Genomic DNA, 17,859 nt, shown 5'->3' with positions numbered 1-17,859 from the left:
TTGTTCTTATTATTGAAGGGGTTGACAACATAATTTAGTGCTAATCGGAGAACAAATCGTGTGGTGTTCATCTTACATAACTGTTGAAATGACTACTCACACAAGATGTTTCCTTGACACACACAGCTACAGTATCATGTTGTCTTTCCTCCTTCTGTCTGACACACAAAGCCCTCAATCAAGAGACAGAAATAATAATTGAACAAACTTGAAAAAACAAGACATACAGCTCAACGCCCTATCTAACTATCTGTCATGCCGTGATGCTCACACTGACTCTTCTTCCTGCTGTCAAGAAGCAACAGTCAGCTGTCACTACCTCTTCACAGGCCACATGCACAAGAACGCCTGATAACCCAGCTGTTTGCAGAACGAGGGAGAGCAAGAGAGAAGGAGTGAGATGCAGAAAGGGAGGATCAGGCAATCATACTCCATCTGCTAATGTGCGTCAGTGCTTGACAGTTCTGGCACATGTAAAGAAGCCAAAGTACTTTATACCGTGACTTCATCAATGCCAGTGACAGAGGGCATCAACAAGCCAAAATTTTTACTCTAAAGCTGACTTCAGCTTCATGTTCTGTTGTGTTGCTAGTAGCAACGGGCATATAGATTACATTGTATATCACCAACATTTGAGGAAGAGCAGAAATCACACATGCACCTTCTCAGGCATAGTTTTGTGCCAAGCCTTACTCATGAGATCATGTGGTGTACTCTACATCTACGGAGCCATGTGAGGCCAGCTGGCTCCTTTGTTTGTCATTATTGCTGAAGGACCACATTTGCTATACATCAATATACTTCTGTCTGTTGTAGCTCCAGGCACAACAACCGCAACACAACCGCAGTGCGACCAAGCCACCAGCCAGCCAAGCAGCCAGCCGTCCAGCACCATCAGCTGGAAGTTAAGGAAGAACAGAGGAGCGAGAGGGAGGCTGAGAGAGAGCAACAGAGAGTTAGAGGAAGAAGGCAAAGCCAACTATCTGCCATTTCCTTTTGCAATCCAGTAAATTAGATGAGGTTTTCACTAGCTAAGAGCCGTCTGAATTGCTAGCTTCATGTTCACCCACAAATACCACAACAACGAATTTCTGTGTGCAAAGCATTAATGGTTGATGCTAGCCCAGTGTAGCGAGACAGCAAACATGACAGCCAGTCGAATAAATTCGACATCATGCATGGTTTCATGGGCTGACGACACCGCCATTACATAGCTGAGCATGCCAAAAGACCTTGGGTGCATTAAAACCTGATGGTTTATGGTCTAGTGCCACATATATTTGTGGTGTAACTCTAATCTGCCACATCAGCCACCCAAGTACATAGTTTTTCAGACTGTCCGAATCTATCACATGTTGCACTCTGCTCGGGGCTGCTTCAGGGGCACTGACATGTAATCAGAGGCCTGTGAGCCTGTGCCAAGGGAGCACGGTAAATTGTCAGCTGACGAAAGACTGGAAAGAGTGTGTTTTGGGTTTGGTCTATGGAGGCTTTAGCCAACAGGAAAGCTCCGGTGTTTTCTTCTCCATGGGACATAATGGATTCTCCCCGCCAATGAAACACTATTCCGGCTGGCGGGCGGGACCGCCAGCCACCTGAGAGCCTTTCCCACAACACCCCCTTCACTGCCAGAGCCAGACCCACTCATCAGTGGAGATGTGGGACAGATGGAAGGATAGAGACAGGATGGTGAAGAGAGGAGGAATGTGAAAGAACAATGAATAGGAGCAGATGGCAAGAAAAAAGGGAGGGACAGAGTGGAATTGGCATCTCTCTCTCTCCTTCTAAAGTATTATGGAGAATTTTTTTTTACTTCTGAGCAATGTATTGGTGCAACACCGCCCATATACAGTATATACACAACATGATATCCATAGGTTACTATAACAACTAACAACACAAACAGACACATCCAGTTGTCCCCTTACCCACCCTTCGCTGCTGCCACCTCCTCAGCCAAATCTCCCCATGTTAACCCCTTTTTCTCTCTGTCGGTATCTCCGCAGACTTGGGATGCTCTCAAAGCAGGCAACACTGGCACACAGTGGCCACAAGGGCAATAGACTCAACAGGAACAAGGGCCTCTGCCTTATTTTATTGACTTACAAATACATACTCAGCACCATGTGATGTGAAGTTATTAGGGTCAAAAATGTTTTGTACCTTCTCTCATTGTCGTCCAGGTGAGCAAACAGCACATTCTTGGAAATGGCTTTGGCCAAGGCTGTCATGGTCTTGTAGTCCTTTGGGATCACCTAAGAAGACAAAGCAGTAACATCTATTATAATAAAGTGGACTGCAACAACACTATGCAGGTGGACATATGAAACAAGCCAGTAGAAATACATAATAGCCCTGAATTCAAAAGCAGACTAAATTGAGTAATTAAAGAGCAGCGTATTGGCACACTCTAAAAGGAATATCCCACATATGTGTCTGTGTATTTTTGGGAAAGCCCATCTGTTCAGGGATTACACTCAAAATGGCATGCGGCCCTTAAAAATTCACAAGAGGCCTGAACTCATTCATAAAACATGCATTTTCATGTCCCAGACTGCGGTGTGTGTGATCATGAGGGAATGGCAAAGTCTGTAGCCACAACAAAGCCACATAAGTCGGTATTTATAAAGAGGCATCCTTGAAGAGAAGCTCCTTTTACCGTGGGGTGAGAAAGGTAAACAGTAACAGAGATGAGGAAAGAGAATGAATCCTTTCAAAACTGAGAGAGACAGGAGTGTGTGTGTGTGTGTGTGTGTGTGTGTGTGTGTGTACGTGCGTGTGCATATAAGTGTGCACATGTTTTGTCTCTGGTGGTGGTGGAGAGGAGCGGGTAGGCTGTAATTACGTTATACCAACAGATGTCTCCACATAAAGACGACCATGCAGGGCTGCACAACATGCACACAAATACACACACACACACACACACAACCACATCACATGTAGAATACATCTTTTTATCTCTTTACACTGCTTTAGCCTGGCTAACCAGTGGACAGAAAGAGGCTGTTGTGGCCTGGAAACTCAGTTGGAGGAGGGCGCACAAACACCCAGAGGCTCAGTAGTAGAAACTTTTTAGATTCAGATTTTAGGTCAGCATCCTAACCATTAATCACATGATCCACTTCCTGGACTGTGGATCATTAAATATCAGGGGAATCAGCTTGTTACCAGCTTGCAATCAGCTTTTGAATCACTCGCCCTTTCTAACCCACCAGGCTAATGCTAAAACATATTTAGCCTCTAGCCAATTGGGGGGGAAATAGAGATTTCTAATGGTTTAACAACTATGATTGAGGAAGACAGGCAATTTCAAATGGAAAATACTTTTGGGGTGCTGGAGATGGCGCAGCTTGTTGCCATGACACGTTTGGTAAAGCTGTCCAAGTCATAAACACAATTGCATCTCGATATGTGCAAGTACCTCAGGCACACACCTCACTCTCTCTCTCTCACACACACCGCATGCTTCAGTGGTCTTCTGATTACACCGTGGTGACTGGGTTCATGGTGTTTGTCATTACCCAGCAATTAATGGTGTCTCAAGTAAATCACAATGGAATAAGCACAGTAATGAAATAGCGACTAGGGTGTGGGTGTGTGTGTGTGTGTGTGTGTAAAGGTGAGTTATAGTTTCTGGCAAAATAGCACCCTCCTGTAGCTCTATTAAACAGGTTGCAAGGTGACTGACATGAGCATCACAGTCCAAAATGAGAAAAAGTCCCTTTACAAAATAAATTTTAAATAAATAAATGAAATAAATTTTAACTTTGCTTCCCTTTCACCTGTCAACCATATTTTATTGTCAGGTTGTCATATAAACCACGGATGAAAAGTGCTTCCAAGCATATGTAAAACCAAAAGGTATAAATTTACCTTCTGATTTTGTTGTATCAGGGGTAAAAGATTAGAGAGTTGAAACACACCAGCCAGATTTCCCCCATGGAAAGACAATTTCTTGGCCATTTCACTAGGCTTCAAAACAGTAGAAGCTGATATTTTAGCGGTCCCCAGCTTCATTTATTTTTCCCGTATATTGTGTATGATACATCTAAAAGCTTTGGGCAGCAAAAATATGGATTCATCCATTTTATAATAGATAATATCCATTGACTGGAAGTGTCTGTGTCAACATGTTGATGATTTTGCATATTCAAGCATGTGCAGGTGTGAATCTGTCACAGATGTATGCTTATGCATTACTCTATCAAGGCTGACCTTGCGTACGTAGCTGACAGCATCCTCTTCAGTGTAGACCTCGGCACTGACCCCTCCTCTGCGGCGACGGGCCTTGACGACTGGGTTGGGCGGTGGGGGAGAAACCTCATCATCATGTGAATCTGACTGGCTGTTAGATTTCTGACGTGCCATGATTTGCTTGCATTCTTCCTGTAAAAAGAAAGGAGAGACATGATTGGTAGAGGGGCATGCATAGAGAGAGAGGCACAGCTAATCATTTTCCACCAACATGGACCAGGTTCCGTTCTGGTTCCTGCACCTTATTTTGAAGCATTTCGACCAAATTTAAATTGGTCAGGAACCTATAAAAATTCGCTGTGAAAGGATGAATGAAGAAAAATGTATTCAGTGGTTAAACAAAAAGAGCAGGTAGATTTATAAAAACACTGTCTTCCTTTTACAAATCATTTGACTGCGTAGCAAACAAATGCAGCAACTGTTGCTTCAGGCAAGAATAAGATCATATAAGAGCATCTGTTATTCTTTTACCTCACGGATGATCACACGATGAACAGCTGACAAACCTCTCCACACATAGTGTTCGGTCTTACAGCAAGTATCATGTGGTTTCACGTCAGACAATAAAAGAGAATAAACCTCAGAGAAAGTCCTTAGGACATGTCCTTGTCCTGCTGTATGCTGTCTGGGGCATGTGTCTGCCACCTTATGAAGTGAAAGCTTTCAAATACTAATATCTGCAGGTTTAACCATGCGGAGTGAAGAAGACTTAACCAGGTACTCTCCTCCTCCTCTCAGATAATAAGAAACAAGGAATAAAGACATGAAAGGGGAGACAGGATGCTTGTGTCTGGCTGTTTTCAACTGCTGAATACTCTGCAGGTGTTGAATTATTGATTGCAAATTGATTAACACATTTGCATAGTACAACATAAAACCACTGTAGGCTTGTTAATATGTGAGACAGGGGCAATATGAAACAGTTTGTACAAAGGTAGCCAGTATCCAGAGCACAGTGTACTGAATATGTACAACTAACAGCATCTGGTGTGTATCTGTGTCCACCTGCTGGCACCGAATGTGTTTTTCTTTCATAGTGTGTCCACCAGCTCAGTGGGAGACGACTTGACAGCAGAAAAGCACATTTTAAGCAAGATTTCAGTATATTTAAAGTCTTTCTTCTATTTGTTGCTTTACTGCATTGCTATTGAGTGGTCACAAATAAACAAAGATGTCTCAAAGAGACAAGACTCCAGATGGTCAAGTGTGACTAGACTCTCGCACTCTCTCACTGCAGCACAGAAACACCACACAGACAGAAATAAACTGGGAGAGAACATAGAGCAGATTTTCTTGGTCTGATCACTAAACAAACTATTGAAAGACATGATATTGTATTCATTTCAGTTTGCAGTACAAATCTACCATTCAATTGAGGATTAAATACATTCGGTCAAGCAGGAATTCTTTCATCAAATTTCAATATGAAGTTACAGGCAACCGACACACAACTCTTCCCCTACCATAAAGATACATGAAGGGGTTTTTCTTTTTCTAAATGTATTCAAGAGCATGACCTTTCAGCTTGAGAGCAGGATTTATTGATTTCACTTTCAGATTTTGTAATGCTTTCACTCAAAGCCCTGCACTTGCACTCCCTGCTTGTTCTTTACTCTGTTTTTGCTCAAACTATGCGCTTGCACTCAGATATTTTGTACTTTCCAGTGCTCCAGCTTCAGCGCTTCTCGCTCTCACGCTGATTTTGTGCGTGTGTGAAACATCTGTTCTCAGAATTCTGCTCTGCGCTTTGATTATTTTTCTGCCCTCAAAATTCCCTAACCAATAGAATGCCAGGTGTAGTGTTGACGAATGATGGGGGGGTATCTTAACTGGGTTCATGCACTCATGCCCTTCACAGGTTCATTTACATATTAACAGTTGTGCAACCGAAAACTAACCAGCGACAATTTTAACAATTGTTAATAATTCAAGGTATTTATGAAGCAAAATGACAAAATAGTTTCTGGTTCTATCTTTCCACTGTCTTCTTTTTCTCGGTCCTCGTCTGAAACAGATATCTTCTCAGACTGCTGGTCAAACAAACAAATGTCATGACATCAACTGGTACTTTACGGTTTATTTGTGGAAACAATCATCAGAATAAAATATAGCTGTTTTTCTTTAATTTATGACTTGAGTTAGTTTCATTGTACTTAGACAATAATTGTATACAATAACATACAAAAGATTAATGATCATTATCAAGGACAGCAGTGAATTAGGGATATTGCTTGCTCATAATAACACACACATTGGCCACCACAGGCGCAGAATAAATATGCCCTTTTAAGCTCTGTTTCAAGTTGCCATTAAATCACCATTTCATCGACATCATGGCAGCTGGTAAAACACAACACCATTTTCTATAAAACATGTTGAGGAGATGAGGACCAGTGGGGAGCAGAGTGGTTACTGAATATCTTAGGCAGACAGCAGTAAACACTGCAGCTCAGGGGAGGAACAGAGACAGAGAGACAACCTGTTTCAGAGATATCAAGAGGACCACAGACACATGAAGAGCCAGAGAGAGATGTGCTGAGAGTAAGTGACAAAGAGGAGAATGTCACATTACCTGTCAAATACAGACCTCACACTTCTCTTCACACAATCTACTGTTTCAATCACCCCACCAACACCATGTAGTGGGAATGGACACAGTAATACAGCATTTCAAGGATACAAAACATCAGCCCGTTTCAATTGTGTAGAGGGCAGACATCAGTTTACACTTTCACTCATTCCTTCCATCTCATAAACTTTCTGTCTCTCAATTTCACTCCTTCCCTGACTATCTCTCTGTTCATTACGTGCTCACATTACTGTGATGCCGTGTTCACTGTCTGTCTGAAACAATTTGATAATGCGGCTCATGCACAAGTACGAGCACTCACACGCACAGAGAAGTAAACATACTCCACGGCACGCACGCAAGCACGCACATACACACTTCTTGCTTACGCAGAGTCACTGCTTAAGGGAATACAGCCAGCAGGAGAAGAGGCAGAGCCAGAACAGCGTACACACACACACACACTTAAAAATACATGCACAGGCAGACTGCAGGGGGAGAAGAGAGCTCACCCCTCCAGCTTAATCAAGGTGGCAAGGTCTGCAATCAGGTAAGACACATTCATCCTCTGAAGACAACTACAGCAAAGCCAAAACACATTTCCAGTCAATTCAAGCATTGCAAAAATATGATATATGTTTTATCTCCTCACTCCAGACTACAAGTCGGACTCCTGAACTAGCAAATGTTCACATTCTGCTGTGTGAAACAGTCACCTGGCACTATAAGCATCTTAACCTTGCAACAAAATATGCACACTCCTGCCTCATACTGATTGGTTTCACAGGCTAACTACAGGCAAAGTTTCTAAGCAGAGGTATTTACCATGGCATGGAGGGCCCCTGGTCAGGCCTACTGTATGTCCCTCAGCCTGTCAGAGGCACCAGGCATCAAGTGTGTGTGTCAAAGACTGCATGGGCATCAACACACATGGATCCCGACCTCATACACATGCCACAGCACAGCAGCATCTTGCCATACTAGCACAGCCACAGCACGCAGCCCTGTGTGAGTGTGTGTGTGTGTACGCACACTCAGGTTTGAATGTGTGTGTGCAATTAAGCAGAGAATTCAAGTGAATAAATAAGAGTGAGAGAGCACGAGTGGCAAAATATCAGCAATCCCAACGACACAGCAGCTAGAGAACAAGACTACTGATGAAAACACTGATCACAGCAAAAAGCTTGTCTCTCCATCTCTCCTGCGCAACTCTGTCTGCTTTCTAGCCTCTCTCTCCCTCTCCCTCTCTCTCTCTCTCTCTCACGCATACACACTCTCAATCAGGTGGCGCAATGAGCGGTCTCCTCTCGCTTCCCCCCTGTCACTATGACAACTGGGTACTGTGAGCATCCTGAACAGTTGGTGGAGAGTCTGAGCAGGAAGTTCACACACCTACATTTGCGTGCGCACACGCACCAGCTATGACGTCTGTTGACAGATTGTCTCCCTCTCACTCTCTCTCTCTCTCACCAACACATATACAGTGATTCAGTTCACAGAAGGGACAACGTCATACCCTTCAATACAGACTTCTGTTCTGACCAAATGGCCTAATCTGTGTGTTTTGAACCAGCAAATGGCAGCAAGGGATTCATCATTGTCCCCACACACTCCCTGTTTGTACCAGACACTCTTCTGTACCATGTCTTTCTCAGTTCTCACTGTTCTTCCAGCCCCACCCACATGCTTTCCTATTCGATCAGAGGGTCAGACATCATGCAAGGACTCAATACCTTTGGTTTTAGCTTTTCTCTTTAGCAATTCTTTATCAATCTGAGGGATTGTAATATATATGTCTAATACCATTAGATACCTTTTCAAATGTAAAGCAGACCTCTTTTAATATCCTTTGTAAATTGTATCTATTTAATAATATATCTTCCAGTCTAGAATCAGTGCTAACAGAGTCCCCCTCCTGCTCTGCTGTCCCTGCGTCATCATTAAGGCCTTGGTGTCAGAGAGAAAGGACAGAAGAGGAGACAGAGGACACGCTCGTAAGCAGGGCACGGACGCTCTGTGAAATATGGCCGTGGGTCAGAGATTAACCCAAAAAACAAAGACACAGACAAAATATGACACACATCCAGCCCATGAACACACGCTCCATGTAAATGTGCCGTTATTAAACCACTGTCAATTACAGTTTCAGCTCATTTATAGATGAGTCATATTATAATGGTTCCTGTTTGTCCTGCTAATTAGTGCAAAGCAGATAGGAACTAAAGTTATGACTTTCATCCCAATGTGAACAAATGTTCATCAGCCCAACCATCCATTATGTTCAGCCGAAAAGCATCCAAGCTTTCGTGAGAGAGGATCAGTGGGCTGGCAGAGTAAATGCATCTGAATATCCATTCTTACATCAAGTGATTTCAGATTAATTATATTAAGCCGAGGTGGAGAAAAGGAAACATCCATAAGCAGTTACCTTAGGTAGCCTTAGTCAAGTGACGTGAACGAATTAATGCTGAAAGCATGCATGTGAACCAAAAGCAACAGGGTCCTGAACAATCTCCAACGCACACACACACGGGTAATGAAGCATAGAGAGCAGATACACCAGCAGAACTAACAGTCTACTCATCACTCAGTTCCACACCATTACAGCACCACAATGGACAGTTTGCTGCTATATTAAGTTTGTGTGTGTGTGTGTGTGTGTGTGTGTGTGTGTGTGTGTGTGTGTGTGTGTGTGTGTGTGTGTGTGTGTGTGTGTGTGTGTTTGGTCCTCCTGCCAAATAAATAATGTTTACTCTCATTATGCTTGTAGCACAGACACATTTATTTTGATATCCATATGATGCCTCTCCACAGGCTTAATCAACTCTGTGGTCAATTAACCAACCGTTATTAAAACCTAAACCTTTCAATTAAGACATTTGTGAGGAGACGATTTTGTGTTCCTACACTGTAGCATCAGGTCTGAAGTAACAGGTCATTTTTGACCCATGTGTATAAAAGTAGTACAGTACAGTAAAAATGTAGAGAGTGAAAAAGAAAAAAGGCCAATAGCGTTTTGTGACAACAAGATATTTAATGAATACAGAAAATAATGCTGTTTAATTTTCAGTGAAATTAATTATTTGCAGCAATAAATAATGATGCTGTCAAACGACAAAGGAAATGCAGGTTTCAACATGTTGAATGTGAGACTTTTTCAGACCATACTGAATGCAATTCAAGACCAATGTCGAGTGCGACAGATACAAAGAAATTTCAGAGTCCCAGATTTACTTATACTACCCCATAATTGAATATAAGGTGAAATACCCTAGCAGAAAATAACCTATGAAACACCATGTAATCTCACAAACTGGAGAAAGTATGTATAACGGGCAGATGAGAGAGGACAAAGAAGGACCACCATGTAGACAGGAGCTGGGGGTCCAATTTACCTGGTTGGACCAAGAGTGGGGGCCAGGGAGGAGGCGGTTTAGGCCTGGGTCACTGCATGCACCCCCAGGCTGAGTACCTTGCCTCCAGCACGGTGGTGATGAGTGAACATACAGCTGGATATACTCAGTTGAAGTTTCTAGGTTTAAAATACAGCATACATACACTGCTGGCACACACACGTAGGTTGACGGTCTCCGAGCTGAACAAGAGGGAGACAGGGAGAAAGTAAAAGACAGAAAAGAAGAAGACGGGGGAGATAATCAAAGCTACAACAAATTCTCTTCTAAATGCTCTCAGCAGACTCAACAAACAACTACCCCCCCACCCCGCCCACCCCCCCCAACAAATTGTCAATCAGAAGCCTTTGAAGGGACTGGCAGATTTGTTATGATAGGTCTTGGTGACAGCTGAATGGATGGCAGCACAGAAAGACTTCTCATCTTACAGGGGAGGGGGGAGACGGCGGCTGATTGATTGATAGAGAGACAGAGTGAGGAACTCTCCCATGATGCAACATGATGGGACCTAGTTTACATTTGCGTGCTTTACGATGTTGTGTTGAGCTATACGAAATCATTAAATGTGGACAGAAATATAGATATATGAGAGTTAAGAATATATAGGTTCTAGCTAAAAAATATATGCAGCAGCATTAAAGCTAATTTAAATATATTCTTAAGGTAAACGGAAGCCAGCGAGTAGATGTTCAATTCGGAACAGTCATATGTGTAAAATAACAGTAAAGAAGAAAGGAAAAGAATAAGGAGAAAGCTCAAGTATGGAAACAAGATACTAATGAGAAAAACAGAGGAAAGGAAACAAAAGGGAATAAGACAAAATTTGTTTGGATGTGACCTCTGAGAAAAAAAGACAGGAACGAACAGATGGGGGACAAAAGCTAGAACGTAGAAGCAGGAGTGAAGCATGGGACACAAACTTATGACAGCCCTGTGAGTGTAGGGAACACAGGGAGCATTCTGCTAGTCTACCACAGAGCAACTCACAACAAACAGACATACACATACAAAAGCAGAACATGTTGAGCAACTATGCGAATGGTAATATTCAATATTAAGATCATTCAGTTCACCCAAACACATAAAAAGACAAACAAAGCACGAGAGCTTTAAGCACTAGTGGGACCCAGCCACACACATAGATTCAGTTCTTCAATTTTTTGCCACTACAAAAATAAGCCTCTGCAAAACAAAGAAAGTGAATGTAATTCTGTTTCTGATGCTCAGAATAGTGAAGAATTAACATTTGCAAAACAGCAATATTAGAAAATCATTGATTAATTTAGATAATCCACCAAAGCATTCACAATCAAAAGATTCCAGTAACTTCAACCTTAGGCAGAAAATAGCTGCTAATGAAAACCAGAAGGTTTATAAACCAGAAGGTTTTCATTACCTTCCGTAGCTGCACTACGGCTAATAGAATCAAAGCACTGAACATTTGGCTGCCAGTGCAGGTGGCATGTTAGTTTAGATCAAACTGCTGATTTTTTTACATGTAGTAGTAGCAGTGGGAACTGTCTCACAGAATGTAAAAGGAAGAGGAGGAGGGAGGGGAGAGGTTTCTTGATATATTTCCTGTTGAAAGCTGGTGCTACAAAAGTAATGAGGAAACCAGGTGGCAACTTCAAGTTCAAGTCACATTTTCATAATGGTGGCCAAACAACGTCAGCAACGCTGGATCTGTGATGCCAGAGAACACTTTTGAGCCATGAGAAGATGCAATTCCATAAAACATCTGCGGTGGCAGCTGCCCACTTGATAAACTGAGTAGCATATCCACACTCACACATTCAGGCGTGTCAATTTTAGCTGTTAAACAAATCTGTAATAATGTAGACTGATGAGATCTAGTCATTTTTTCTGGGTTAGAGCAGCAGTCAAATAGAATGATATGTCTGCAGTATTTCAATCAATTCTTTGTTTAGCACTGTTTCAATACCATCAGTTTGCCATAACTGATTGACCCCTGGTGGCTGGTTGTTGTATGGGTTATAAACCCAAACTCCTCCATGTTAGCAGTTGAGACACAGAACAAACTAAAAGTAAAAATACTTGAATCTGCAATTTTAAGGTTGTTCTTATCCAAGTGCTCATTTTGTGTTCATTCTGGTAAGTTTGGTTTTACTTTCCGATGTGATATTAGAAAAATCAAGTGAAATGGTCGACAGCTGAGACAGGCGGGATTGGTTGAACACGCCAATCAGTGGGACCTTGCTTCCGTGGCTCAATCCCTCAATGGCTAGCACGGAGACTCTGGCTCCATATGATGGCAGCGTTGGTATCGAGGATATTTTGGCCCTATTTCTGGATAGTGGATAGCTGATAATACAGCTTATGGTATTATCAGCTTATGGAATTATCCAGAAACTTACCATCTATAACACTGTAAACTGAATAGCACTATTTACGCTTCAAATGTAAAGTAAATAAGAGTGACAAACATACTAACAAGTAGTATACATCTGCTAAAAGACAGTCCTTTTAGAACACTATGCTAAATTGTCACAAAAAAGTTGCCTTTTGACACTGTAGTGTGCCAGAAATGAAGGTTCACTCAGCAATTACACAGTGAGCTGTCAGAAGATGAGAACACCCATGCAAAGCTACTGATCTGTACAAATCAAAGGCATCATTACCATGCATAAATAGGCAGGATGAAAGGGAGCGAGGCGCCTGTTATTTTGTGATTCACGTCAACGGACTAGAGACGTATTATTATATCGAAACAAAAGTCAAAAACAAACTTGTCAGACTGATGACTGAGTGTGATCTCAAGTGCAAGAAATGCTTGAATGTTCAGAAAAAAACCCATAAACATCAAAGAACTGTGAAATTAGATGAAAGAGCCAGACAAAGAGATTTTACAGATAATATTGTGAGAGCTGCATGAAATGGATCTTATGCAGATATGAAATGAGGTTAGAGCTGGCAAAAAGGGGAGAAAGAATACCCTGGTGATCTAACGGGCACATAGAAAAACCTCAATATATGAGAGGACCGACAGAATAAACTTTGTGAATAATAGAGCTCATTGAACACAGAATAGACTACAGTCTAACAATCCTCTACTGTTGCCTAGGTTACCGCCTCTAGTGGGCGACCAGTGTTGACGGAAGGTGACTGTGAGAGACTAACACAAACAAACATGGAGGGTGAGGTACAGGAGAATATTTGATGACAGAGGAGGTGTATTATTTTCTATCCTCTTTTATGTTTTTGTGTTGTGAGCAAAAGATGCCTTCTCTAAATGACTGAGAAACAAGATCTGACCCATGATTTAATTCAAACTCTTGAAATTCAGGATGTTGGTCTGTGATTGAAATCTGCTTTGCTATACTAAGCTTTTTCTGAAGCATAAGATTTTTGGACATGTGAGCTGCTTTCAGACATGCATTGAATCTTAGCAGTTCCTACGTATTGTCCCTGGAGGGGGTGCATGTGTGAACGTTATGCAGACTTTATCCGCCTGGCCTCCTAGTATAATGTCCGTGGAAATCCAAGAGAAGTCGATGTGTGAACACACCAGGGGATCCCTGCTGCATTTACCTCAAGAGAGTTGAGGGTTAATGACCCTTCTAACGCGCAAAAACTGTGCATCTTGAAAAAAGAGACAGAAAGTGAAGGCTAAAAAGCTAAAGTTCAATTTCCATAAAAATTTTAACAATTTTAACAATTCTCAATGTTCTATCTGTTAAAGTTGCAGGTCTGGATCGTGGTCTGTCCATTAGTAACCTCTGTCCTACATTGTTGCAAAGGTAGGGGGGTTGCAATCTGTAACCTCACCTCTAGATGCCACAAAATTCTGCACATTCAACCTTTGAGAATACCAATACAAAATTGAGAAAATAAGATCTGTGGTCCCAAATCCAGATTAAATGGGCATGGCTTGTTGAAACAAATTTTGTCCCTGTGTGGGTGGAGAGGAGCACCGTAAGCTCCTTAAATAACTGGAACAGCACAAAAGCATACATGGTCTGTTCCAATTCTACAAATGACTGACCTCATAACACAAGCAAAGACTGGACAGCTTAAAGAGAATGTTTGTATTAAGAACTGACCCCAAAACAGTTACATTAATGTAGGCAACTTTTAATGTAACATTAAAGTGCTTTCTTTATTGGAGAGCAGAGGGTGTATACTCCCTGTTTAGTCATTTCCCCATCTTTATAATGATATTCACACATCTGATCACTGTGCCACAAGCACATCCATGTCACAATTAAGACAATTTTTCCATCTTAAATGTTGTTGAGATGGGGTACATCATATATTTTAAATCAAATCAGATGACTCTCACATGCTACCACACGTACAAACACACACACACACACACACCACTTCAGCAAGGATTGAGACCCTCCTCAAGGCATTGGGATGGTGAACTTGAGTCCTCCTATATCTGATGTCTCCTCACAATCACTTCTCTTGTGGGAGACTTTCTTTTCCAAGGCTAAAATTCTCCTCAGAACATCGACAGCCTACAGCTCTACCTCACACACCTTTATGATCTATTTGGAAGAGTAGTGTTAGAGTAGAGCCCATTGTTCAGCTCAAAATCTTGTGATCCACTCATGAGCAAACCCATCTGTATCTCTGCTTGATCAAAGCCAAACGCTGGGAACATCCTTTTAGGCTAAATCCTGAGACACCCTGTTTTAAGGTTAACCTGGATTTTAGGCACAATAATACCTGTATAATATTAGTACAATCAGTTGGGAGTTTATTTTGAACACCAAGCTCTCACAGTCTAACACAACAGTCCTGCATTAAATTCTTCCTCCATTATTATCATAAAGTTTAGTTGTCATTGGAAGAATCAAGATTTGTTGATTTAACTTTTTAATCTTTTTGGAGGATGTAATTTGTTTTACTGTTGAACTGTTTTGCAGTTTCCAGACAATGCTCTGTTATGAATATAACAATCGATGACCCGATTTAACAGTACAATAGAAACACCTGTCCAAGTATTTCGTTTTTAAGTACCGACATAGAAATGACATTAAAGGGAATCTGCAATCTGAATCTGAAGTTATGCAACTGCAGCCTCCAAAATGAATACAATTAAATCACAATCTCAGGATAGAGATCTAAATGTAGTATTTCTTGCAGGGCTGTTGTACTGGAGTGTATTAGCTAGATGTTCCTAGTAAACGTACATTTTGGTTTGTCACCTTGTAGATTCTAAGTTATTCAGCTCAAAAATAAATACAACAAGATTCAACATAATAACTTCAATACTTTAGCTGAAAAGAGACAGACACAGATACGCCTGCATGCTGAGCAGCCACGTTGTTTGCGGGTAACGACAAAGGTTGCACTGGTTTTAACTTGCTTACTCGTCATGATCTTTCATTTCCTTTAATTCACAAAAGCCTACTCTCCTCTCTGTTATCTTTAAATCATGTTTTTTTTCTTTGTCTCTCTGCTCACAGACAAACAGACAGGCGGCTACAAACAGTCTCTTCCCTGAGACGGCCAACTGACACTGTCTTTTCATCTGTGCTTCTTTCACATTCTGTTATGGACTGTCCCATTGAAGGAATTTAAAGCTCAAATACATACACTGCACTAGTGTGTAGTTTATGGTAACACCTGCAAGTTTTCACAATATTAAAACAACAATTTCACATCATAAATGATCTTCTAATAACCATGTGCATCACAGACTGTGATACATGATGAGAAATATTAATCAGACTAATATAACAAATAAATCACTACTTGGGACACACTGCTATACATTTATGTCACATGTCAAATTCAGGTTATATGGTATATTGCAACAACTTCAAGTTCTCCACATCAAAATATAATGTACAAGTAGAGACTAAAAATAATAGAACTAAGTCATACAAACACAGAACTTTTTTATAACCAACCTTCTCCAGCTTTTCAAAATGCTCCCTCAGGAACTTCATAGGACGCTCAGGCTTAGCGATGCAGAGGTTCACTATGCACTCTTTGAGGATCTGCTGGATGTTGTGCTTCTGCACAAAAATTTCACAGCCCTTCAAACTCTCGTCGTCTTCCAGAGTGGAGGAGGAGGTGGCCATCTTATCTTTTATCTCTGTGGCAGTGGGAGAAAACAGGGTGGACCATGAGAGGAGGGGAGGGAAAGCATAACAGAGACGAGGGTAGAACAGGGTAGCAGGGGATTACAACACAAAATAGTTGAGAGGGGCAAAATGCAGAGTGCATGGTTGTGTATGGTAAGCAGGGAAAGGGGGAGAGAAAAGAAGAGCAATGGTACGCTGGAAGGAGGTAACTGGACATTTTACACCATGTTGCCTATGTTTCTCGTGAAGGACCTCATGGCAATAATTAAATAAAACAATAATTGATAAAGGTGATTGTTACAGGTATATGTAACCTGTTTTTAAGCTAAAGAAGACTGATAACTTAAAATACCAATCATCAAGTTAGTGTATCAGTTGTAGGTTTGTGCAATGTGACAATATAGGCAATGTAAATTTGACTGTGATCTCATTAAAACAGTTTAACCATGACATTTTGCCATACTACCATCCTTAATATCAAGGTAGCTCCCCTGAGTGTATTACGACTCTGTGGTTCATGTTGCAAGTCAGTAAGCGGTGCTGCTTTATGGAGATGTTGAATTTCTGTGATTTTTACTCTGCAATGAACATTTTCGTTGATAGTTTTCCACAAAAAACACTATATAACAATACAGATCACATATGCGATAACATGTGACCAGATAAAGGCTTTAATTCTAACCACCCACTCTTGTTTGGTTGACATCTTGAAATTGCATCCCTGAACTTTCCAGGAATATGGAGAGATTTGTTAAAGTAAACACCTCTACATGTGGACGGAAAGCAGATGTGTAACAGTGCATGACAGCTCCCATCAGCTTCTCAGACAATAAGGACACAGTATATCACATATCAAGCCAGGAAGCTGAGCAGGTTGTAGCTAGCTGTTCACTACTACCGTGAATCACTTCCTCAATGGGAAATCGCGATGCTACGGTTAATATTGCATAATAAATCACAATCAGACATCACATCAGGACGTGGCCTCTACTATGTGCAGATGTTCCTTCACCACTAACAGCACAGCAGTGCTCACATTTAGCAGTTTAGCTCATGTAAAGCTAGTGATGACACGGGGCACCTGTTCAGCTGCAGTCAACACACGGCTAACCCAGCTAGCCTTGCTAACCTCACAATGACAACCAAACAAACAACGAAGTGGAAATCACTGCGACTGCCGTGGCGTCACAGCCAGGTTTAAATGTGTGTATATATAGTAGAGTTCATAACACCAGGGCGGTGGAGTCGGTGCTCTCCCTACCGTTATTTAGCGGAGGATGCTCGGTGAGAAAACACCTCGGTGTCGGTGGGAGACAGGAGAGGGACGGTATGTTAGCGGGGAAGATGCTGCTGCTGCTGCTGCCACGGCTCTGCGTCAGTCCCGATGACGTCAATCTGTCATCTCCACCGCAGCGGCGCTGTCTCGAGGAGGCAGCGAGCGCGCGCACGGCACGTTTACAGGTAAAGGACCTTTAAAGGAAACATCCACAATAAAATAAGTGCAGTGACCTCAGGTAAAATCCTCAGAGGAAACGTAGGGTGGATGTTTTACCTGCAAACT

General features: G+C 41.8%; 1 protein-coding gene across 3 annotated transcripts in view; it reads right to left on the bottom strand.

The window, feature by feature from the left end:
• Window positions 1-17,763, bottom strand: part of prkar1b (protein kinase, cAMP-dependent, regulatory, type I, beta) — a 56,074-nt gene extending 38,311 nt beyond the window's left edge. Inside the window, exons 1-4 of one of the 3 annotated variants that reach the window (XM_020101751.2) lie at window positions 17,560-17,763; window positions 16,122-16,309; window positions 4,219-4,389; window positions 2,164-2,255 (exon numbers count right to left, since the gene is read on the bottom strand). In XM_020101751.2, the coding sequence (XP_019957310.1) occupies window positions 2,164-2,255; window positions 4,219-4,389; window positions 16,122-16,295 (437 nt within the window). In that variant the 5' untranslated portion in view covers window positions 16,296-16,309; window positions 17,560-17,763. Of the gene's footprint in view, window positions 1-2,163; window positions 2,256-4,218; window positions 4,390-7,651; window positions 8,072-16,121; window positions 16,310-17,559 lie in introns of those variants that run through there. The other 2 variants (XM_069525597.1, XM_069525598.1) reach the window with 2 other exon arrangements.
• Between the last annotated feature and the right edge of the window lie 96 nt (window positions 17,764-17,859).

Source organism: Paralichthys olivaceus, chromosome 5, assembly GCF_024713975.1.
Source record: "Paralichthys olivaceus isolate ysfri-2021 chromosome 5, ASM2471397v2, whole genome shotgun sequence".
NCBI lineage: Eukaryota > Metazoa > Chordata > Actinopteri > Pleuronectiformes > Paralichthyidae > Paralichthys > Paralichthys olivaceus.
This window is presented reverse-complemented; position numbering and strand designations above follow the sequence as displayed.